Source organism: Cynocephalus volans, chromosome 11 (assembly GCF_027409185.1).
Source record: "Cynocephalus volans isolate mCynVol1 chromosome 11, mCynVol1.pri, whole genome shotgun sequence".
Lineage (NCBI taxonomy): Eukaryota > Metazoa > Chordata > Mammalia > Dermoptera > Cynocephalidae > Cynocephalus > Cynocephalus volans.
In genome coordinates, this window is record NC_084470.1 from 25,030,037 (window position 1) to 25,054,857 (window position 24,821).

General features: G+C 38.4%; 1 protein-coding gene across 1 annotated transcript in view; it reads right to left on the reverse strand.

Moving 5' to 3' along the window:
- Positions 1–8,411: 8,411 nt before the first annotated feature.
- LOC134390576 (serotransferrin-like) overlaps positions 8,412–24,821 on the reverse strand; it is a 36,667-nt gene continuing 20,257 nt past the window's right edge. The window contains exons 13-17 of the mRNA XM_063114073.1: positions 23,453–23,588; positions 21,385–21,449; positions 11,979–12,163; positions 10,350–10,539; positions 8,412–8,579 (exon numbers count right to left, since the gene is read on the reverse strand). Of these exons, the coding sequence (XP_062970143.1) occupies positions 8,545–8,579; positions 10,350–10,539; positions 11,979–12,163; positions 21,385–21,449; positions 23,453–23,588 (611 nt within the window). The 3' untranslated portion in view covers positions 8,412–8,544. The remainder of the gene's footprint in view (positions 8,580–10,349; positions 10,540–11,978; positions 12,164–21,384; positions 21,450–23,452; positions 23,589–24,821) is intronic.

Sequence of the window (24,821 nt, forward strand, 5' to 3'; positions counted from 1 at the left end):
CCTTCACCCATAACCCCAGTAACCAGTTTTGTTTTCTATCTCAGTATATTTGAATCTATTTTTAAAGATTCCACATATAAGTGAGGTCATGCAATATTTTTCTTTCCGTGTCTGGCTTATTTCATTTAGCATAGTGTCCTTCAGGCTTATCTACATTGTGGTGAATGGCAAGATCTTGTTCTTTTTTAGGGCTGAATAATAGTCCACAGATGATCTGTGATACATACGTCTCACAGTTTCTTTGTCCATTTGTCCATTGACGGACACTTAGGTTGGCTATTGTGAATAATGCTACAGTGAACTTGGGAGATATCATTATGAGCTGGTGATTTCATTTCCTTTGGGTTATATACCCAGAAGTGGGATTGTTGGGTCATATGGTAGTTCTATTTTTAATTTCTTTAGAAACCTCCATACTGTTTTCCACAATGGCTGTACCAATCTACATTCCCACCAACAGTGTACAAGAGTTCTCTTTTCTCTATGCCTTTCTTTTTATTTTAACATTTAAATGTACATATTTGTGGGGTGCTGTGTTGTTTCAGTACATGTATATCCTATACAAGGATTCACTTGGAATAGATAGTATGGCTATGCACCTGTTAATCTATTACTTCCCCTCCGCTTCTGGCCTCTGATAACCATTGTTCTACTCTCTGCTTCTATGAGAACCACTTTTTTTTTTTTTTTTTTTTTTTTTTTACATTCTGTATGTGAGTGAGATCATGTGGTATTTGTCTTTCTGTGCCTGCCTTACTCACTTAAGGTAATAGCCTCCAGTTGTATACATGTTGCTGCAAATGATGAGATTTCCTTTTTCTCGTACCTGAATAGTATTCTGTTGTGCATATATGTACAACAGGTTTTTTGTTTGTTTGTTTGTTTGTTTTTTATCCATTCATCCCCTTGATGGGCATTTAGGTTGATTCTGTCTCTTGGCTATTATGAATAGTATTGCAGTGAACATGGGAGTGTAGGTGTCTCTTTGATACATTGATTTCATTTCCTTTGGATATATACCCAGTAGTGAGATAGCTGGTTCATATGGTAGTTCAATCTTTAGTTCTCTGAGGAACATACTGTTTTCTACAATGGATGTACCAATTTACATTTCCACCAACAAGGTAGGAGTGTTCCCTCTTCTTTGCCTCGTTGCCAGAAAATAACTGTCTTTTTAATAATAACCATTCTAACTGGTTTAAGATGATATCTCCTGTGATTTTAATTTGTATTTCCCTGATGATTAGTGATGTTGAGCATTTTTTCAGGTGCCTCTAGACCGTTTGTATGCCTTCTTTTAAGAAGTGTCTGTTTAGGTCCTTTGCCCTTTTAAAAATTGGATTATTATTATTATTATTATTATTTTGTTGTTGAGTTGTTTGAGTTCCTTAGATATTCTGGATATTAGCCCCTTGTCTGATGTATAGTTTGCAAACACTGTCTCCTATTCTGTAGGATGTTTCTTCACTTTATTGTTTATGTCCGTTGCTGTGCAGAAGCTTTTTGGTTTGATGTAGTCCCATTTGGCTAGTTTTGCATTAGTTGCCTGTGCCTTTATAGTTGTTCAAGAATGTGCTGCCCATTCCCATTTTGTATAGTATTTCCCCTATGTTTTCTTCTAGTAGTTGCATAATTTGGGGTCTTAAATTTAAGTCTTTAATCCATTTTGAGTTGGTTTTTTTTCCTGTTATTATTTATTTATTTATTTATTTTTGGTGGCTGGTCAGTATAGGGAACCAAACCCTTAACCTTGGTGTTACAAGGCTGCTCTCTACCCAGCTGAGCTTACCGGCCACCCCCTTGAGTTTTGATATTTGTGGAAGATAAGGGTCTAGTTTCAATCTGTGTATGTAAATATACAGTTTTCCCAGCACCATTTATTGAAGAGGCTGTCCTTTCCCCAGTGTATATTTTTGGCACTTTTGTTGAAAATTAGTTGGCTGTAAATGTGTAGGTTTATTTCTGGGCTCTCTATTTTGTTCCATTAGTTAATTTTTCTCTTTTTATGCCAGTACCATACCATTTTGGTTACTGTAGCTTTATAGTATATTTTGCAGTCAGGTAGTGAGATGCCTCCAACTTTGTTCTTTTTGTTTAAGATTGCTTTAGCTCTATGGGGTCTTTTGTGGTTCCATACAAATTTTAAGATCTTTTTTTTTCTATTTCTGTGAAGAATGTCATTGGTATTTTGGTAGGGATTGCATTGAATCTGTAGACTGCTTAGGGTAATATGGACATCTTGATGATATTAATGTTTTCAACCTATGAACAGGGGATATCTTTCCACTTATTTCTGTCTTCTTCAACTTCTTTCTCTAATGTTTTATAGTTTTCTTTGTAGAGGTCTTTCACCTCCTTGGTTAAATTTACTCCCAGGTATTTCATTTTTTTTGGTAGCTAGCGTAAATAGGATTACTTTCTTGATTTCACCTTCAGATATTTTGTTATTGGTGTATATAGGAAGGCTATTGATTTTTGTGTGTTGATTTTGTATCCTGCCACTTTACTGAATTTATTATTAGTTCTAGTAATTTTTTGGTGGAGCCTTCAAGTTTTTTTTACGTATATGATTATATCATCTGCAAATAGAGATAGTTTGACTTCCTCTTTTCCAATTTGGATGCACTTTATTTCTTTCTCTTGCCTTAATGCACTGGCTAGAACTTCCAGTACTAAGTTGAATATGAGTGGGGAAAGTGGGCATCCTTGTCTTGTTCCAGATCTTAGAGGAAAAGCCTCCAATTTTTGTCCATTCAGCATATTATCTGTGAGTTTGTCATATATGGTCTTTATTGTGTTGAGGTACATTTCTTTTATACCTATCTTGTTGAGTGTTTTTATCATGAAGGGGGATGTTGTATTTTATCAAATGTTTTTTCTGCGTTTATTGAAATGATCGTATGTTTTTTTCCCTTCATTCTGTTGATGGTAGTGTGTCACATTTATTGATTTGCATATGTTGAACTATCCTTGCATCTCTTAGATGAATCCCACTTGATCATGATGAATGATCTTTTGAATGTATTGTTGGATTCAATTTGCTAGTCTTTTCTTAAGGATTTTCACATCTATATTCATTAGGGATAATGGTCTGTAGGTTTCTTTTTTGTTGTTGTCTTTTTCCAGTTTTGGTATGAGGTTAATGCTGGCCTTGTAGAATGAGTTTGGAAGTAATCCCTCCTCTTTAATTTTTCTGAAGAGTCTGAGAAGAATTGGTATAAGTTCTTTAAATATTTTGGTAAAATTCAGCATTGAAGCAGTCTGGTCGTAGTGTTTTATTTGTTGGGAGACTTTTTGTGATTGCTTCAATCTCATTACTTGTTATTTGTCTGTTTAAGTTTTCTAATTCTTCATGATTCATCCTTGGTAAGTTGTATTTATCCAAGAATTTATCCATTTCTTCTAGATTTTCCAGTTTGTTAGCATATAGTTATTCACAATAGTCTCTTAGGATTTATTATATTTCTGCAGTTATCAGTTTTAATGTCTCCATTTCCAATTCTGATTTTATATGAGTCTTCTTTTTTCTTTGTTAGTCTAGCTAAAGGTTTATTGATTTTGTTTATCTTTTCAAAAAATCAACTGTTTTTTGTATTTTTTTAAATCTCTAATTCATTTATTCCTGCTCTGATCTTTGTTATTTCTCTCTTCCTACTAATTCGGGATTTTGTTTATTTTTGTTTTTCTAATTCCTTGAGGTGTAATGTTAGGTTGTTTATTTGAAGTCTTTCTTCCTTTTTGATTTGTGCCTTTATTGCTATACACTTTCCTCTTAGAATTGCTTTTGTTGTGTCCCATAGGTTCTGGTGTGTTGTGTTTTCATTTTCATTTGTCTCCAGGAATTTTTTAATTTCCTTTTTAATTTCTTCTTTGACCCACTTGTTGTTTACAGAAGCATGTTGTTTAATTTCCATGTATTTGTACAATTTCCTTCTGTTATTGATTTCAGTTTTATTCCATTGTAGTCAGACAAGATAGTTGGTATGATTTCAATTTTTAAAAAATTGTTGAGACTTTTTTTGTGATCTAACATATAGGCTATTCTAGAGAATGTTCCATGTGTTGCTGAGGAGAATGTGTACTCTGCAGCTGTTGAAAAAAGTGTTCTATAAATGTCCATTAGGTCTAACAGACTAGAGTGAACATTAATTCTGATGTTTTTTAGTTAATTTTATGTCTGGATGATCTGTCCTTTGCTGAAAGAGGGGTATTAAAATCCCCAACTATTATTGGGTTGGAGTCTCACATTAAGTCTAGTAGTATTTGCTTAATATAGCTGGGTGCTCTGGAGTTGAGTGCACATATATTTAGAATTGTTATATACTCTTGTTGAATTGATCCCTTTATCATATAATAACGTTCCTTATCTTTTTTTACTTTCCTTGGCTTAAAGTCTATTTTTGATATAGGTATAGTCACTTCTATTCTTTTTTGATTTCCATTTTCATGAAATAACTTTACCCATCCCTTCATTTTCAGTCAATGTGTGTCTTTACAGGTGAAGTGAGTTTCTTATAGGCAGCATATTGTTGGTTCTTGTCTTATAATCCATTCAGCCACTCTGTCTTTTTATTAGGGAATTTAATCCATTTATATTTAGAGTTGTCTGAGAAAAACTTTATTTCTCCTTTATATTTGAAGATTAGTTTTGCTGGATACTGAATTCTTCATTGACAGTCTTTTTCCTTCAGCACTTTCAATGTATCAGTCCACTTTCTGCTGTGCTACAGGGTTTCTGCTGAGAAATCCACTCAGAGCCTTCTTAGGGCTCTGTTGAGTGTTATGTGTTTTTCTCTTGCTACTTTCAGTATTCTTACTTTGCCTTTGGCTTTTGATAATTTGATTATGATGTGCCTTGGGGTGTTCCTCTTTGGGTTGAATTTGATTGGTGACCTCTGAGCATCCTGTATGTGGATATGGTCACCTTTCTCGATTCTTGGGAAAATTTCAGCCATTATTTTCTTAAATATGCTTTCTAGTTCATTTCCTTTTCATCTCCTTCAGGTATACCAATCATGTGGAGATTATTTCACTTAAAGGATTCCCACAATTGCTGCAGTTCTGTTTCATTTTTTCTAATTCTTTTTTCTTTTTGCTCCTCTGATTGGATAATTTCATATGTTCTGTCTTCAAGCTCACTGATTCTTTCCTCTATTTGATCAAGTCTGCTGTTGGAGCTTTCTATTAAGCTTTTCAGTTCAGATAACATTATTCTTTATTTCTAGAATTTCTATTTTGTTTTTTAAACTGATTTTCTTTGTCAAGTTTCTTGTTCTGCTCCTGCATTGTTTTCCAAATATCACTTAATTTTCTATCTATCTGTATTTTCTGTGACCCCCCAAACATCTTTAGGAGGATTATTCTGAATTCTCTGTCAGACATGTCATAAATCCACTGTTCATCTGGGTCCATTACTGGTGCTTTGTTGGTTTCCTTTGGTAATGTCATGTTTTTCTGTTCTTTGTTGATCTTTGTATATTTACACTGATGCCTGCACATTTGAGGAGATGACTACCTCTTCCAGGTTTTATAGGTGCTGTTTGGTGGTGTTAGACCTTTAATGCTCAATACTAGAACTTTGTCTCTAGTCCGTGGTTTTTACCTGTTCTGTGTGGATTAATAGCAACCACCACTACTTAAGCACTGCCCTGGAACTAATTTGCTGTTCTGTGGTTAGTTCCCAGATTGGAGGAAACTTCCTGCAGAACTTGAACTCTGTGCTTGAGCTAAATTGCTGCCTTACTGTTGTTTCTCAGACTGGGAAAAACTTTTTGTGCAGATTGGATTTTAATTGTCAGCCTTTTAGTTACTTCTGGATCATGTGGGATCACCACAGAAGCAACTGAGCTGTGGAAATTCCAGACAGGGACAGAGTCTTTCCTGAAAACCATGCCCCCTGCAGTTCTGTCTCACTGACTGCTCTTCACTGTGTGGTGCCAGTGCCAAGGGGAAGACAGATCAGTTGTCTACACTACTCCCTGATGCACCTCTGGTGGATCACCCTCCCCCACCACTGCAAACATTTCCCATGGTTGGGCCCACACAAGTCCCTGGCAAAGATTCACCAACCTCTGGGTGAATCCTTTCTCCCATCAGCTGTGGCTTGTCCTTCCTATGCAGGTAACAAGGAAGCATATAGGCAGTTTTGATGACCTGGAAATGGGATGGTGCATTTTCTTTTCTTTTTTATTTTGCCACCTGTAATGACACTAACTGGCCAGCCTGACCTTTTGATAATAGCCATCCTAATGGGTGTGAGGAGGTATCTCACAGTGGTTTTGATTTGCATTTCCCTGCTGATTAATCATGTTGAACACCTTTTCATATACCTGCTGTCCATTTTTCTTCTTCGAAGAAATGTCTCTGTAGGGCTTTTGCCCATTTTTAATTGGGTTATTTGCTTGTCTAGTATTGAGTTGTATGATTTATTTATAAATTTTGGTTATTAACCCCATATCAGGTATATAGTTTGCATATATTTCTTCCCAGTCCATACACTACTATTTTATTTTGTTGATAGTTTCCTTTGCTGTGCAGAAGCTTGTTAGTTTGATATGGTACCATTTATTTGTTTTTGCTTTCGTGGCCTGAGCTTTTGGTATGATATCCAAAAAATCATTGCTAAGGCCGGTGTCCAAGAGCTTATTATACATTCTAATACCTGGAAGAGCTAGTCAACTCTTACTATTCTTTTCTCAGAATTTTTCTTATGTGTTGCTTATTTTTTAGTTGAGCATTAGTATTATTTTGTCAAGGTAAAAAATTTGTTTTTAATTGATTAATTTAGGGAGAATTGACATCTTTAAAATATTGAGTCTTCCTATTCAAGACAATGTCTTTTTTACACTATTTTTTACTTTGTTAAGTGTGATTTAAATTTTTTAAATGTGGCTTTTATTTACTAAATGATATGGCTCACTTAGTCTTGTTAATTATTATTGTTCTAACTCACTTTTATTTGTATAAAGGAAAATTATTTTATATTTTCATTCTCCTTCCACTTACTGAATTTTATTTTACCACTTTTTCTATTTTATTATTTTATTCTCATGGATTTTCTATTTGTACAATCATCATTTAAAAATAATAGCAAATTTTGGTGTTTCTTTAAATATTATATCTTATTTAATTTTTTTATGTAATTAGATTGGCCACCAGCTCTACAACATTGTGAAATATTGATAGTAATCAATGTTTTTTTCATGTTCCTAACTTTAGTGGGAATGCTTCTATTTCTTTACCATTACGTATATATGAGATTTTGATTATATATTTATAAAATCATGGCCTACTAACACCTGTCCATTCTATTTTAGTAATTAATTTAATAATTAATAATGGATGTTGAATGTTATTGTTCTAGCCCAATTGCCTAAGATTTCCAGGAACATACCTGTAGTGTAACAAAGTTAGGTTTATGGCCTTGGCAATCAGAAAGACCACATCCCAGAGGAACCGTGGGACATCTCCCCAAACAAAAGACAAGATGGAAATAATAGGATTTGGGCTAATGGTGGAGTTCAGGGGAATATTAAGTAAGGAAGGGTGTTTTGTTTTGTTTTGTTTTTGTGGTTTTTTTGGCAACTGGCCAGTATGAAGGCAGGGTGTTGATAGGCTCAGAGAGCTGCTGTGTCAGAGAAGCTAAGGAAAAGAGGGAAAGGGTTCCGAGGAAGTGAGTGTTCAGCTATATTACGTGCAGGAAACAGGCTCAGGAATGAAAGAACTAAATTGGTTTAACAGGTAGATGGTGATATTTGCCAGAGTGGCTTCAGGGAAGTGAGTGGAACAGAAGACTAATTTCTCTGTGTTCAGCCTATAATAATAAGTGAGATGTGGAAAAGTGAGCTTCCACCTTACAGGAAGCTGGGCTGAGAAGGGGAGAAGAGAGGACAGTAACTGCTGTGGCATCAGGCTCCAGGTATAATTTTTAGCAAAAGATATTTCAGTGTTTCACTTTTTTTAACCAGTTAGGATCAGGACCTTGGCTATGCCTGATGGAATTCATTAAAAATGTCAAAATAATGGTAAGTCTTGTATAGTCTTTCTATACTCAATCAAGTGCTTGATCCCTGAACTCACTGCAACCTCTTTCCTGTCCCTTCCCTGGCAATACAAACAGACATGCAGGTATGCACACACATATATACAACACACACACACAAATGACCATATACATTTGATTCTATTATAACGATCATGTAGACCCTTTTGAAAGGATTCCTCCCTGGATTGTACCCAGGAGAGGTGGCTGTGGCACCACACAAAGCTGTCGGGAAAGACCAGATGAATCTCGAGCTCAGTTGCACAGATAGTTAGTCAGATAATATAAAGAAATTCTTCTGTTGCAAACATTTTGGGAAAGAATGGAGTTTTTGAAATATAAAATCAATAATAATTTTTATTTTGTGTCTGTGCACATGGCAACGCAGAGCTGTGAAAATGGACATGGTTAACACAAACCACTCTGGCCAGCAAGACCAGGGGGAGCCTGTGGGTCTTTTGAGCTCCCATCTCCATCTGGGTGGTAGCTCCACCTCTTGGATTTTAAACTTTGTGGAAAGTGCAGGCTTCCAGGAGTCCTGTGGAGCAGAGCAGAGAGGTAGGACATTTGAAATCTACCTATATATATGTATGAACTGTTGAGAGAATGAACAGTTAAGAGTAGCACGAAAGTGCTCAGACCATTGGCATGCTCTTCTGATGTGTGGACTGGGCCATTCTCCCAGTGCCCGCCTCCACTTGCCTGCTCAGCTCCTGTGCCTGCCCTGGGGAGTGCCCACTCCAAGGCTGTAATATGATTTCCTGCCCTACAGAATCCTTACCTTGTTTCTTATGGGCAGGGCTCACACACCTGAGTTCATGTGGCTAGAAGTTGCCCAGGAAGACTGTCCTCCCTGGCCTCTTCAGGCAAGTGAGGAAGTGACATAGCAGGAGGCACCTAGAATGTGCCAGTTTCTGCGCTGGGGGCTAGGGATGGAGCAGAGAACAGTGGAGCCAGACTGTCTCCCCTTGCAGAGGACACAGTTTAGGTAAATATTAATTTGGTTCTCACAACAGTGGGCCTAGATAAGCACATTGCTTATATCAGAATCACATGGTGCACAATAGCCAAGAGATGGAATCAACCTAAATGTCCATCAATGGATGGATAAAAATACTGTGTTATATATACACAGTGGAATACTACTCAGCTATTAAAAAGAAAGATATCATCTGCAGCAACATGGATGGAACTGGAAACCATCATGTTACGTGAAGTAAGTCAGGCAAAAAAGACAAATACCACATGATGTCACTCATATGTGGAATCTAAAAAAAGGGGGGGGGGTTCTCATGGAAATAGAGAGTAGAATAATGGTCACCAGAGGTGGCAGGTGGGAGGGAGGCAGGAAAAGTGGTAGACTAATGGGTACAAAACTGTGCTATCTACCCTCAGTGAAACATTGTACAGTATATGCATGTATTGAAACAACATACTGTACCCCACAAATATGCACAAATAAATGATAAAAAAAGAATTATGTGGGGCAACTTTTAAAATGCAGACACCCTAACCTAGGAGAGACTTAGTGAATCAGTATCTCCAGGGCTTGGGAATCAGCATTTTGATAAGAACCAAGACTCACTTACTGCACATACCATTGAAGAATAACCGCCCTACACCATGTGTTATTCCCCCACATCTTCCAAATGCTTTCAAGGGATTCGATTATGCCCCACATAGTAATACTGCAAAGGTGTATTTTATTCTATTTCAGTTCTTAGAATCTGGTGTTCCAGATGCGTAGTACACATGGCAACTTTATAGTCACCAGCACTTACTGTTGAACCTCTCTAGATCAGCACTGTCTGAAAGAACTTTCTGTGATGATGGGAATATTCTCTTTGCTTACCAATATTGAGCCACAAGTGGCTACTGAGTACTTGAAATATGGCTGGGTGGGACTGAGGAAATAAAATTTTAATTTAATTTTAATTAATTTAAATTTAAATAGCCACATCTTGTGGGTGGCTACCATGATGGACAAGGCAACTCTAATAAAAAAAAGTCTACTGCAGGGCAATGGGCATGTACACACAAACCTCTTCATTTTCTTAGAAATAAAATGGAATTCTACATGTTCAGTAAGTTTGCTTTCTCAGTGCCCTGAGCCTGTGTCCCCTTTACTATCTACCCAGACAAACTAGCCTATCATACATACTGTTTTTAGGTCATTCTCTCACTATTTCTTCTTGTCCATGTAGTCATATCCCGAGGGCCACAGTCTACTCCTCCTTTTGCATCTGGCACCCCAGAACCCACCACCTTGTTTGGTTTGCAACTTTCCCAGGCTGTTCCTCCTACTCACGTGAAGTTGAGCATTTTTTCAGGTTACCAACGGCCTCGACATACTGTGCTCCTAAGTATTTTTCATATGTGGTTTTGTCTGGAAGTTTGGCCAAACATACTGTGTCATCCCTGAACAGAAGGTCCTTGGTTTCAGACTGGAACAAACAAAACTTTCTCGAACAGTCTGTTACATTGCTTCCATACTCAACCTATCAAATAGACAGAAAGTACATGAGGACCTGTGGCCTTGAGCAGCTGGGAACACATGGACCAGAGGAGGCTGAAAGCCCTGAACCAGCTCTGGGTAAAAAGAGAAGCTACAAAGTATACTTCAGGAATTTTCTACCTCCTTCACCTGCCATTTACCCACTTGGGGCCCCAACTCCATGCTTTTACAAAATCCTTTGTAGGATGCCGGTCCTATCTTCCTCTGAGAAGCCCCTCTCACCCACCCACCCCTCCGGCCTTCTCTGATCTCTCTTCCTCACTTCATTGCCCATATCCCTTGGGGGCTGCTTAGAGGAAATGAGAGGACAATAACATGTCCCTTCCCTTGTTCCTCATACTGTCAAAGAAAACATTAAATGTGAGCCCTACCAGAGAAGTGGTAGAGGTAGTTGTTAAAAGTTCCTGTTTGACTGCATTTTGAATCCTATCTTAGGCAAGCCACTTAACTTGTCCAGGCCCCCTAAGTTGAAATGAAATGGTGACTACAAAAAGTTTAGCACTTATGTAGCACCTAGGAAATGTTCATAAACAGCTCAGTATTGTCATTACGTGCCTTAAAAGGACTTCTGAAGATATGCGACCTTAATTTAAAAAAAAAAAAAAAAAAGCTAATGGTGAATCAACAGGCAGGAAACTATACCTGAAAGGCTGAAAGGAAGGTGATGTTTATGTGTAGAGGGGCCTTCAGGATTGAAATACTTAGGCAGCCCCCCCACTCCCCCACAAGGCTGACCCTGAGATGGTGGATCTCCCCAGAGGGCAGGCTCTCTGAGGGTAGGGGTCCTGTGTTTTTCAAACTGTTAAGAACAGTGCTCAGTCTGCCTAGGCAAGAGAAACAGAAATCTAGTCTTCATGACTTCTATCAAAGAATGCTGGGACACAGGATCAGTCTGTTCCTTCATTTTCAGAAAGAAGAGAGTGGAGAAAATGAGGGTACCATGAGCAAAGTCAGGGGGAGCCGGAAGGTATATATCTGTTCCCAAGGGCACATGGATCACATGGGAACTTATCTCCAGTGACCAGGAGATATAAGCAGGCCTGGGAGATCCAGTCCCGTAGTTATACAGCTAGCGGGTTTTGAGCACTTCCTGAGGTCCAGGCATTTTCCTATGACCTTTGAGTGCATTACTTCACTTAATCTTCATATTAACCGAGATGTGGGCAAAACTGTTATTATTCCTATTTTATATGTGAGAAAACTGAGGCATGAAGAGGTTAAATCATATATCCAAGTTGGCACAGCTAGGAAGCTGCTGACCTGAGATCCAAACCCAGATATTCTAGCCCACAATGCATGGCATCTCAATTCTAGTTTTCAGAAAGAAAATGCTGGAGTCAGGGCTGCACTAAGCTGTGAATTTCCCCAAATAACCCACACCCGTCTAGTAAGAAAAAGTGAGACGCCCTAGCTGGTCCATACCTGCTGGTTGTGTAATACTTTCTTAACACAAGCTGCCTTATCTTCCCGTGAGACCACAGCATGATTCGGGCCTCGGGCCAGGTAGCAGCTGTGGGCCTCGGCCACAGGCTTCCTGGTGCCATCGGGGCACAGCAAGTCAAAGTCTGTCTCCTGCAGATCCTTAGCCCACGCGTCAGGGTTTGCCCCTGGGGAAAGAAAGAAAGTGGATCCAGCCACACCTGATGGCTTTCATGCAGGTGCTCTCACTGTGGGGATGTGACCTACTGATCCACTGGTGTACGGGAGACCTGGAACCGCACAGAAGTGCCCACATCGGTGTTATAGCAATGTGGAGAGGAAGTGTCCAGAGGGTGACACTTGACTCATACTTACCAGATATTAATGGTGACCTCCCCTTCCAACCTTCCTCACCCAGCCAGGTGAGAGTGAACTACGTTCTGTGGATGTTCAAAATAATCATTTCTACTAACTTGCAAAGGCTTTTGTACTTCTTGCTCTGGCATAGGAAGAATGTTTATAACCTCTGTGCTATAGCATATGGCATCTCCAAACAAAAGAACTTTTCCTCAGGAGACACTTTTGGAATCTGCATCAGCATTTTAACTCTGACTCGCTCATACTAGTTGTAAGTGAAAATGTGCACATGCTGATGCTGTACACAGGTCCGTATCCTGTCTCAGCCTCTTGACTCATCTTCTCGGTATTCCCTCTGGAAAAAAAATCTCATCCATTCTCAGGGTTTCAGCTTCCTCCTCCTGAGACAGTTTTCAAATACATTTTGCCAACTTTTATTTCTCTCCCATAACGCAAGATTGCAACCTTTTTTATTCATTCATTTTTTATTTAATTTTCTCTCTTTAATTGGTACATGAGATCACACTCATAAATTTTGGAATATATTTATATATAAACTAAAAGCCCTCCTTTCCTACACTCCTCAAATCTCACTCAGTGCTGTAGCTCTAATCCTTGATTATCACATTTGCATGTTTCTGTCCATGCCTTGTTATATGCATTTACGTATATGTCTATATGGATGTTTCATGTTTACTATTTTGTTTAGTGTTGGACCCCAACGAACATAAAATTCTGTAGCTTTTTTTCCCCCAGCTATTGACACATCTTATAGATTCTTCTGTGTCAGTATAGATAAATTGAGCTCATTCTTTTTAACTATCATACTATATCATATGCCATAGTATGGCTATAAGATAGTCTTTTTAAAAACCATTTCTCCATTAATGGACATTTGGCATGTTTACAATTTTTTGCCACTGCAATAGGATTAAAATGAGTATTACTGCATATGACTGTGCGTAAGTAAAAGTGGAATGGCTAGCTCAAAAGATATGTGTATTTTTATCTTAATGGAAAGAGCCAAATTGCCTGTCCTCCCCCCACCAAGTAACACACACACACACCTCTTCAATCATCTTCTATCATTTCTCCTTCCCTTTCTTACTTGTTTCTCAAGCTCACACCTTCTAAATGGAATCCATCATCATTCCTTCCTAACGCATTCTATTCTATTTAGTAATTTCAGCATTATGGAACAATACTATGTCCTCAACCTTCTGCAAGGCACAGTCTTTTTGGAGGGCAAAAAGAACACACATACCAAAACCAAAAATTTAGAGCAGGGAAAATAACATTTTATATATTTGTGGAACACACTTTAAATGCTATGTGAGCTCAGGACCAGGGCTTTGAGAGCAGATTAATTAGGGAAGCTGGCTGGAAGAGGCAAAGGTTTTTTTGGGTGTGTCTTGTAATACATGTAGGATGAGAGGAGGAAGGAATGCCTCCCTGTAGGAGAGAAGAAGGGTGCAGGCAAGACTCAGGCACAGTGGGTGAGAGGACACTAGCCCCCTGGAACAGAGTCTAGGGCAGTGGGGCCTTGAGTTGGGGCAGTGAGTGATGTGCTCAGGCAGGAGGAAAAGTGGGTCTGTGAGGACTTATGAATGGAAATCAATGTTAATGAATGAGCCAGGACCAGAAGGAAGAAAATTAAGAAGAATTAGATGGGAACTGACACGGTCTGGGCTAGGAGGGTAGCAGTGGCCATCTAGAAGGCCATGTTAAAAATAAGTTTTTTTCCAATAAAAGTAATACTTGATCACTGATGGGAATTTTTGAAATGCTGTATAGTATCAGGAAGAAAATTTTGAAACATTTATAATTCCACAGTATATACCTATATACCTTCAAAATTGGTACATTTCTTCCAGTCTTTATACTACTCACACATACAATATATACACACATATTCATGTAATTAATATCAAACAGCCCACGTGCTTTTATATCTTGCTTCTTCTATACCATAGCCTACCATAGCATTTAAGACATATTTTGAAGAAAAAATAAAACATTGACTGACAGACTTAATCTAGGTCTGACTGGCAGGGAGTATAACAAGACTCTCTATACAGATAGAGACTGTGAGAAAAAGAGAGAACGTTGAGAGAGAGATGAGGAATTTGGATGTATGCAAGTTGAACTTGCAATGCCAGTGTACTCTGTACATAAAAATTACATGTCGAGAAATAGAGATACTGGAATGGAATTTAAATGGGAGGTCAGGCCTCTCATCTAAATTGTATTTATTTAAAAAGAAAAAAAGCCACACAAGATTCCATGCTGGCTGATTAGCTGCCAAAAACAAACTAATTAATTAATTTTATTAAGGAGGTAAGGATTTTGGAGTCATTGTAAAGAGTGGAGAGTAAAGGCCTAGAGATGGGAGCCCTACTTGAACGAGTACAAAAAGAAATTGAGAGTGAAAGAGAACCAGGGTGACACTCTTGTAGCAGGAAGGAGAGCCTGTGAAGGAAAAGCAAAAATAATATGAGGGAAGAAAGGAAAATTAACCAACCCAATATTCCTTCAAATAAATTCTTAGCAACTACTCTGTACCATGTGTTATGCCAGGTTCTGAGAATATAAGAGAAGGAAAAAGAGCTCAAAGAATTTCTGTCACCAAAGTATTTTATAGAATATGGTGAATTCAATAATAATAGCAATATGGAGAGAGGATTCTTGTGTAGGGATGTGCCATCCAGGAAGGTTTCTTATAGGAGTCGGTGCTGAGCTATTTCATTCTAGATGAGTTGCCCAGGAAAGATGGGATGGGGGACATGAGAGAAGGCAGGGAAGTAACTAACAGCCTGGATTCTAGTAGGTTCCACTAGTACTCAGTGATACTGAGGGGTGAGGTGTGGAATGCTCATTCTTACTAATGTTTGTTTTATTGTGTTTGTTTGTTTACTGTCAAGGTCATCCAACCTTCACCCACAAGTTAACACCCATGGATGGTTCTTACCTGAATCAATGATTAATATATTGGTTGCCAAGTGACAGTTCTCAGACTTTGTCAGTCCATCCACATTCATTAGTTAGCATTCTGTGATACAGGACAAGCTTTCCCTACTTCATGTGTCTAATCAGTGTTGCCTCATAGATTCTTATTTTATTCAATGGATTATTATCCCTTACTGCTCACATTACTTATTTTAATGTTCAAAATTCCCCAGTGTGGTAGTAGGAGGTCCTTCAAATTGGCACCTGCATGCTTTCAAACATCCCATCAGTCTTTGAGCACTTCACTGTGATGTTCTAGGCTCACTGTATATTTTTCCTGCTCACACCCTGGAATTAGCTATTTTTCTAAGGAGTCCTAGTGCCTTTTAGTGGAGAAGAGTATTTAGAAGCCAATATCTTGGTGCTCATTCCTACTGATGATGATTGAAGTATTTGAATTTGGATTGTGGACGTAATGAGTATTACATTTATGTAATGTAAAATTCCCTGACCTTGGTAATTGTACTGTAGATATGTAAGATAATCTCTTGTTCTTGGGAAGTAGACACTGAACTACTTAAGGGAAAGGGACACAGGTGCCAGCATGCAACTGAGCAGGTAGGCCTCACTGCCGCTGGACTCCATCCCCAGCCCAGCCGAGTGTGTGCCGACCAGAGAGGTGCCTCCCCGGAGAGGCCCAAGACTCAAGGCACCAGTGGGCGACCAAGCAGACACTAAGGCAGCCATGCCAAATTGGCAGCCCCAGCAGCATCCTAGCCAGACAATAGTATTGAACCAGTGGACTGTGAAATCCCTTGCCACAATGACTAAACCTCAAATGAAAGATACCAGAAATATGAAAAATCAAGAAAGTACACCACCAAAGGGTAATAACTCTCAAGCTCTAGATCCTTTAGAACAAGAAGCCCTTGAAATGTCAGACAAGGAATTTTGAGTGATAATTCTAAGGAAACTAAGTGAGATACAAGAAAACTCAGCTAGACAACACAATGAAATGAGGAAAAGTATACAGGACCTGAAAGAAGAAATTTACAAGGAAATCAATGCCCTGAAAAAGAATGTAGCAGAGCTTGCGAAGCTGAATAATTCATTCAGCGAAATAAAAAACACAACAGAGAGTTTAACCAGCAGGCTAGCAGAGCAGAAGAGAGAACTTCTCACCTTGAAGATGGGCCGTTTCAAATAACACAGGCAGAAAAAAAAAAGAAAAGAAAAAAGAATTAAAAACATTGAAGAAAATCTAAGAGAGATATCAGACAACCTTAAATGCTTGAATATCCAAGTCATGGGTAATCCAGAAGGGGAGAAAAAAGGGGATTGCATTGAAAACATATTCAGCAAAATAGTGGCAGAAAACTTCCCAGGTATAGGAAAAGACACAGATCTTCAGATTCAGGAAGCTCAAAGATCCCCAAATTTATTCAACCCAAAAAAGTCTTCTCCAAGATATATTATAGTCAGACTGGCAAAACTCAAAGACAAAGAGAGAATCTTAAAAGCTGCAAGAGAGAAGTGTCAAATCACCTATAAGAGAGCCCAAATCAGACTAACATCAGACTTTTCGTCACAAACCCTAAAAGCCAGAAAGGAATGGGATGATATATTCAAAATACTAAAAGACAGAGATTGTCAGCCAAAAATACTCTACCCCGCAAGGCTATCCTCCTGAAATGAAGGGCAAATAGTATATTTCTCAGACAAACAAAAACTGTGGGAGTTCACTACCACACAACCACCCTTACAAGAAATTCTCAAGGGAGTACTGGGTTTGGTTCCTGAAAAATAACTACCACTGCCATAAAAACTCAAGAAAAATAAAAACCCACTAGTAAAATAAAAATGCCAACAATGAAGAGAAAAAAAAGTTTATCTACAACCCAAGGAACCAACAAACACAGAAGACAAACAGTAAATCAGAAAGAAAGGAAAAAAAGACACTTAAAACATCCAAACAAAAATCAATAAAATGCTAGGAGTAAATCAACACTTTTCAATAACAATTCTTAATGTAAAAGGATTAAATTCCCCAATCAAAAGACACGGACTTGCTGATTGAATTAAAAAGGAGGACCCAACTATATGCTGCCTTCAAGAGACCCACCTCACCCATAAAGACTCACATAGACTAAGAGTGAAAGGATGGAAAAAGATTTACCATGCAAACAGAAAAGAAAAATGAGCTGGAGTAGCTATTCTTATATCTGACAAAATAGACTTTAAACTAAAAACCATAAAAGAGATAATGAGGGCCACTACATAATGATAAAAGGATAGATCCATCAAGAAGACATAACAATCATAAATATATACGCACCCAGTGTCGGAGCAGCCAGATTTATACAGCAAACGCTATTAGACCTAAAGGAGGAGATAGACACTAATACCATAATAGCAGGGGACCTGAACAGCCCACTATCAATATTGGACCGATCATCTAGGCAAAGAATCAGCAGAGAAACACAAGATCTAAACAACATTCTAGGCCAATTGGACTTGGCAGATATCTACAGAACATTCCATCCAACAATCTCAGAATATTCATTCTTCTCATCAGCACATGGATCATTCTCCAGGATAGATCACATGTTAGGTCACAAATCAAGCCTGAACAGTTCAAAAAAATTGGAAATATCCCCTGTATTTTTTCAGACCACAGTGGGTTAAAATTAGAAATCAATGACAAATGAAATTCTGGAAACTATACAAACACATGGAAATTAAACAGCATTCTACTTAATGACATATGGGTCCAAGAAGAAATTGAACAGGAAATCAAAAAATGTCTTGAAACTAATGAAAACAATGATACATCATACTAAAACCTGTGGGATACTGCAAAAGCAGTACTAAGGGGGAAATTTATTGCATTAAATGCTTACTTCAGAAGAATGGAAAGATGGCAAATGAACAACCTAATACTTCACCTTAAAGAACTAGAAAAACAAGAACAATCCAAACCCAAAGTCAGCAGACTGAAAGAAATCATTAAGATCAGAGCAGAACTTAATGAAATTGAAACCCAAAAAATGGTACAAAAGATCAATGAGTCAAAAAGTTGGTTTTATGAAAAGATAAATAAAATTGACAAACCATTAGCATGGCTAACTAAAAAAAGAAGAGAGAAGACCCAAATAACAAAAATTAGAAATGAAAAAGGTGACATTACAACCAATACCTCTGAAATACAAGGAATCATTAGAGACTACTATAAACAACTATATGACAACAAATTTGAAAATCTGGAGGAAATGGATAAATTTCTGGATACACACAAACTACCAAAACTAAGTCAAGAAGATGTAGAAAACCTGAACAGACCAATAACAATAAAAGAGATCAAAGCTGTTATCAGAAGGCTCCCAACGAAGAAAAGCCCAGGACCAGATGGATTCACAGCAGAATTCTACCAAACATTCAAAGAGGAATTGACACCAATTCTCTACAAACTATTCCAAAAGATTGAAACAGAGGTAATTCTCCCAAACTCATTCTATGAAGCAAACATCATCCTGATACCAAAACCAGGTAAAGATACAACTAAAAAAGAAAACTACAGGCCAATATTCTTGATGAATATAGACACAAAAATCCTCAATAAAATACTAGCTAACAGAATACAGCAACACATACGCAAAATTATATACCATGATCAAGTGGGATTCATCCCAGGGATGCAAGGATGGTTCAACATACACAAATCAATAAATGCGGTACACTATATCAATAAAATCAAACACAAGGACCATATGATCATCTCTATAGATGCAGAAAAAGCATTTGATAAAATTCAACACTCATTCATGATAAAGACTCTCTACAAGTTAGGTATAGATGGAAAGTATCTCAACATAATTAAAGCCATATATGATAAACCCACTGCCAATATCATCCTGAATGGGGAAAAGCTGAAAGCTTTTCCTTTAAGAACACAAACTAGACAAGGATGCCCACTCTCACCACTCCTATTCAACATAGTGTTGGAAGTACTAGCCAGAGCAATCAGAGAAGAGAAGGAAATAAAGAGCATCCAGACTAGAAAAGATGAAGTCAAACTGTCGTTGTTTGCGGATGACATGATCCTATATATCAAGAGAAATCAAGAAAGCTTGCCCATTTACAATAGCCACCAAAAAAATAAAATACTTAGGAATAGAATTAACCAAGGATGTGAAAAATCTCTATAAAGAGAACAACAAACCTCTACTGAGAGAAACTAAAGAGGACACAAGAAGATGGAAAGATATCCCATGTTCTTGGATTGGAAGAATCAACATTGTGAAAATGTCCATACTACCCAAAGTGATATAAAAATTCAATGCAATCCCCGTCAAAATTCCAATGACATCTTTCTCAGAAATGGAAAAAACTATCCAGACATTTATAAGGAATAACAAAAGACCAGGCATAGCCAAAGCAATTCTGAGCAAAAAAATAAATAAATAAAGCTGGAGGCATAACACTACCTGACTGTAAAATATACTATAAAGCTATAATAACCAAAACAGCATGGTGCTGGCATAAAAACAGACACACTGATCAATGGAATAGAATAGAGCATCCAGAAATCAACCCACACACCTACAGCCATCTGATCTTTGACAAAGGCACCAAACCTATACACTGGGGAAGAGACTGCCTCTTTAGCAAATGGTGCTGGGAGAACTGGATATCATTATGCAGGAGAACGAAACTAGACCCATACCTCCCACCATATACTAAAACCAACTCAAAATGGATTAAAGAATTAAATATACACCCTGAAACAATAAAACTTCTTAAAGAAAACATAGGAGAAACACTTCAGGAAGTAGGACTGGGCATAGACTTCATGAATACAACCCCAAAACCGTGGGCAACCAAAGGAAAAATAAATAAATGCAATTATATCAAGCTAAAAGGCTTCTGCACAGCAAAAGAAACAATTAACAGAGTTAAAAGACAACCAACAGAGTGGGATAAAATATTTGCAAAATATGCTTCTGACAGAGGATTAATATCCAGAATATACAAGGAACTGAAAGAACTTTACAACAAAAAAACAAGTAACCCAATTAAAAAATGAGCAAAAGACCTAAATAGGTATTTCTCAAAGGAAGATATATGATTGGCCAACAGACACATAAAAAAATGTTCAATATCACTCAGCATTTGGGAAATGCAAATCAAAACCACACTGAGATACCATCTAACCCCAGTTAGGATGGCTAAAATCCAAAAGACTGTGAATGATAAATGCTGGCGAGGTTGCGGAGAAAAAGGGACTCTCATACATTGTTGGTGCGACTGTAAAATGGTGCAGCCCTTATGGGAAATGGTATGGAGGTTCCTCAAACAATTGCAGATAGATCCACCATATGACCCAGCTATCGCACTGCTGGGAATATACCCAGAGGAATGGAAATCATCAAGTCGAAGGGATACCTGCTCTCCAGTGTTCACTGCAGCACTATTTATAGTAGCTAAGAGATGATGGCCCAAATGTCCATCATCAGATGAGAGGATATGGAAAACGTGGTATATCTGCACAGTGGAATACTACTCTGCTATAAAAAAGAATGAAATACTGCCATTTGCAACAACATGGACGGACCTAGAGAGAATTATATTAAGTGAAACATGTCAGGCACAGAAAGAGAAATAGCACATGTTCTCACTTATTTGTGGGAGCTAAAAATAAATAAATAAATACACAAATAAACTGGGGGGTGGAGAGGGAAGAAGACACAACAATTACAATTCCTTGAAGTTGATATGACAAGCAAACAGATATGAGGTTGTTGTGGAGAGGGGGGGTGAGAGAGAGGAGGGAGGGAGGTTTCGGTAATGGGCCACAATAATCAACCACATTGTATATTGACAAAATAAAATAAAATAAAAGGGGGACACAGGCCTGCAGCTGTGGAGGTGTGCGTGGGAGATCATTCTGCCTACCAAGCGAACACCTTTCTCTTCACTGAACAGACAGGTTGAGAATTAGAGCTCTGGAGCATGACAGTGTCCCCAGTACTTCCATGAAGGTATCCCTGAATACAAGTGAATCCCAGTGACTCAGATTTTATGGGGACAGAGAAGCATGTGCACATACCATTAGTGTTCTGCGCGACAGTGTTGTGTTTCACAAAGGCTACATCTCCCTTTTCAACCAGACACCTACAGAGGTCCAGACAGGGGGAGAGAGAAGAAAAGAGGTCAGAGTAATACATCTTTCATTCAGGGGCCACCATATAGATCCAGGCTGGCCATCTGATATCAGCAATTGTAATTTCCATTCTATCATTAAGCAAAATAAGGAATAACAAAAAAGAAAACAAAGGCTCTGAATTGCTATGTAGTTATACAATCTCAGTTCCACATTCTAAATCATAATTTTTGCTACAGCTTCTCTGACAGATCACATCATTTTCCCAGGGTTAACACAGATAGTAGAGAGCCAGTTTTCCAGTCAGGTGATGCCTCCCCGAGCACATGAAATGTGAATAAAAAACTCAATTCCTTCAAATTCTTATAAGATGCAAATGTCTATGCAACATTTGTGAGGGACTAAAACTCCATCACAAATTTCAATTTGTGATATCCTTCATCCCTTTGAAAAAGAACTTTAACATTCACAGAGCATTTGTTATGTTTTGTGGGTTTTTTTGAGAAATGCAGAGAGTTTGGTAAAACCTGATATAAAGGCAGTTGACTCTACTAGTTCCCAGTTCACATATCTCTGGGTATGGTATGGAATTATAAACAACTCTGAGCCACTGCAAGTCTCCAAGGAGTTTCAGAAAAGAAATAATAACAAAATGAACTCTGTTTTCTATGGTTCTAACATTAAATTTTACCATATTCCAATCCTTTGAAAATTCATACCATACAGATGATGAGCTAGTATACCTGTCAATATCTACACAAGGCCCAGGGGGATCAGACTCATGTACAGTAGGCCCAGTCTTGCTCTCCATCTATTTTAACCTCCTTGTTTCAAGGAAAAGAATCTGTCTCTTCCTGCAGGGACTCGAGAGTTTTGGGGGATAGCTAGCTGAGAAGGTGGGGTACCTATTGTGCCATATATTGATTTCATTTTGTTTTCTTTTGAGTTTGGAGTCTGTTTGTCAATTTGATATGTATTACTTCATAGCTAAGTTTTATAAGACATATTTAGAAAAAGAAGCCTTTATACATGTTTATGTAAGCAAAGTTTGAGCCTTTTCTCTTAACTGTAATTCTCAAATATATGTTACCACCAGAAAAAGACAAGGTAAAGATGGAAAGGGGGACTACATTGTAAGTCTCACATACTCTTAAATCTCTGTGGATTTGACAACACACTCTACTTTGTAAAATTGGAAACTTGTAGAGTCTGAATCGTACTTACTCTAACTCATGGTGGTTCTAACTGGAAAATAGGGATAACCTTTGTTTTTCACTTCATTACTGGGAGGTTCAATTACAACACCACCATCATTGTGCATTTCATGGACTCATGAACTACCAGATAACAGAAGGCCTGAAGCAGAAAGTATAGTTAAAAAGTAATAAGGTGGTAAGGTACACAGGAGTCTCTATGAAAATGATAGACATTCCATTAAGTACAATTGTAGTTAGGAATTTAGAAACCATGTACTTCACTATTATATATTTCCAGATGAGTATGAGTCTAGGTTACCAAGAGGTACAGGGAAGAGCTTGAACCAAACTCCTGATTCAATATTTATTCAACTATAGTAAGGTTTCATCACCTTTGCACTAGTGACATTTGGGGCTGGATAATTCTTTGTTGTACAGTGCTGTCCTATGCATTGTAGGATGTTTAGTTGCTTCTACCCATTAGATGTCAGTAGCACTCACCTCCCCCTGCAACATTGTCACAAGCATCTCCAGATATTGGCAAATGTTCTTTGGGGGACAAATTGCCCCTAGTTGAGAATTGCTAAACTGTACCATACACCTGTCTCTGCTGTCTGTGACAGCCAGGTCTGGCAGACAGTGCCCTGGAGGATCCTGGATGCTTCTCCACACGCTGCTCTACATTTAGTTGCAAAATCTCCCACCCTAATACATGTAGCAGTAATGTACCAGGAACATAAGAATCTCACTTTAGTTCCTAAAAGGAATCTGGTCAAGCCTAGGATATTATTATATTTGTGTCAGGGTTAAAGACTCACCTGAAAGCCCCTGTGTAGCCATAGTATCCCTCTTTGTTGTTAGGCTCACACTTGTTTGGGCCTGAGCCCATGCATAGCTCACAGAGGTTGGAATTTTTGTCAGATCCAGGGGCACAGCTTTGACTGAAAAATTCACCTGCACAGAAGAATAAGAGGAAGTTAGCTCTTCCTGAATCAATACAAGCAGCTTTCATCTAACACACAGCAGGGCTGCATGGCCCAGGAGAGGTAGAACATTTTCAATAATTCTGTGACCTGCCACCACCAGCTTAGGACCTGCCAAGCCATAGGCTTTAAAAGGAATCTTACTGAGGTTGGGAAAAGGAGTAGTGACCATTACAATTCAGGGTGGAGGGGATTCCTTAAGCACCATCACTAACCTAAAGAAAGAAGAAATGGAAATGACACGAAAGGGGACATAAAAGGTTTGGAGATTGAAGGTCTCACTTTCTGAGCTTGTGCCACCTGTTTTCAGTTGTCCCCTTCCCCTACCATTCTTTAGAGGAGCCTTTACTACATCCCCAAGCTCAAGAAAGGAATTTTCCTTGCAGCTCAGCAGCTCTCTCCTGGCTGTAAAAGTTTCCAGGAGACTCAGAAAGCAAAGGTAGGGCTTTTGCTGGTGGGGATCCTGAGCTTTTTGGATGCCACCCCAGCTGCATTTTGCTTCATGTCAAACTCGTGTCACAGAGCAACTTGGAGCAGAAGATCTCCAATCCTCACACACACGGGGTTTGTTGGGTTCATAACCAGATTTAGAGGCCTCTCCTTTTTAAGGAATTGCCCAAATTTGGAGGTGGCAGGGAGAAATTACTCAGGAAACTAATGTAAATCAGAAACATTGGAAAACATTTGTCTGTGGGGAACTTACACCTAGAAGTTTAAAGGGGTAGAAATAAACTTGTCGGTGATAATATTCAGAGGACACAGAGAATAAACTGATTTCTACCCCTTAGAAGGATGCTAGGAACTGGGCAGTGACTCAGTGAGACTGCCAACAACTTAAGGAGATCTGAGGATCACCCAAACTCACATCGCCTACAAAACCCTGAGGCAGGATTGCTAGCTGTCACCCCAGTATGCATTTCCCCTTGTTCCACAGTAATAGAAGCTAGTTTTATTTTGGGTAAGAACATGCCCAAATACAAAACATTTCTTTTACCGCTGGGTGTGTTGATATACCTAAGTTCTTGGCAGTGAGAAGTTAGCTGAAATAATTGGTTAGACTTCCTGGAAGGCTCCCTTAAAGAGTTGACAACGGCTGGCATAAACTTCCATTTTCTCTAACCCCTTGGTGCTTGGAGCTGCCTGCATCATGGATGTGATAGCAACCATGGGTGACCTTGAATATGAAAGCCTCATGCTAAGACTG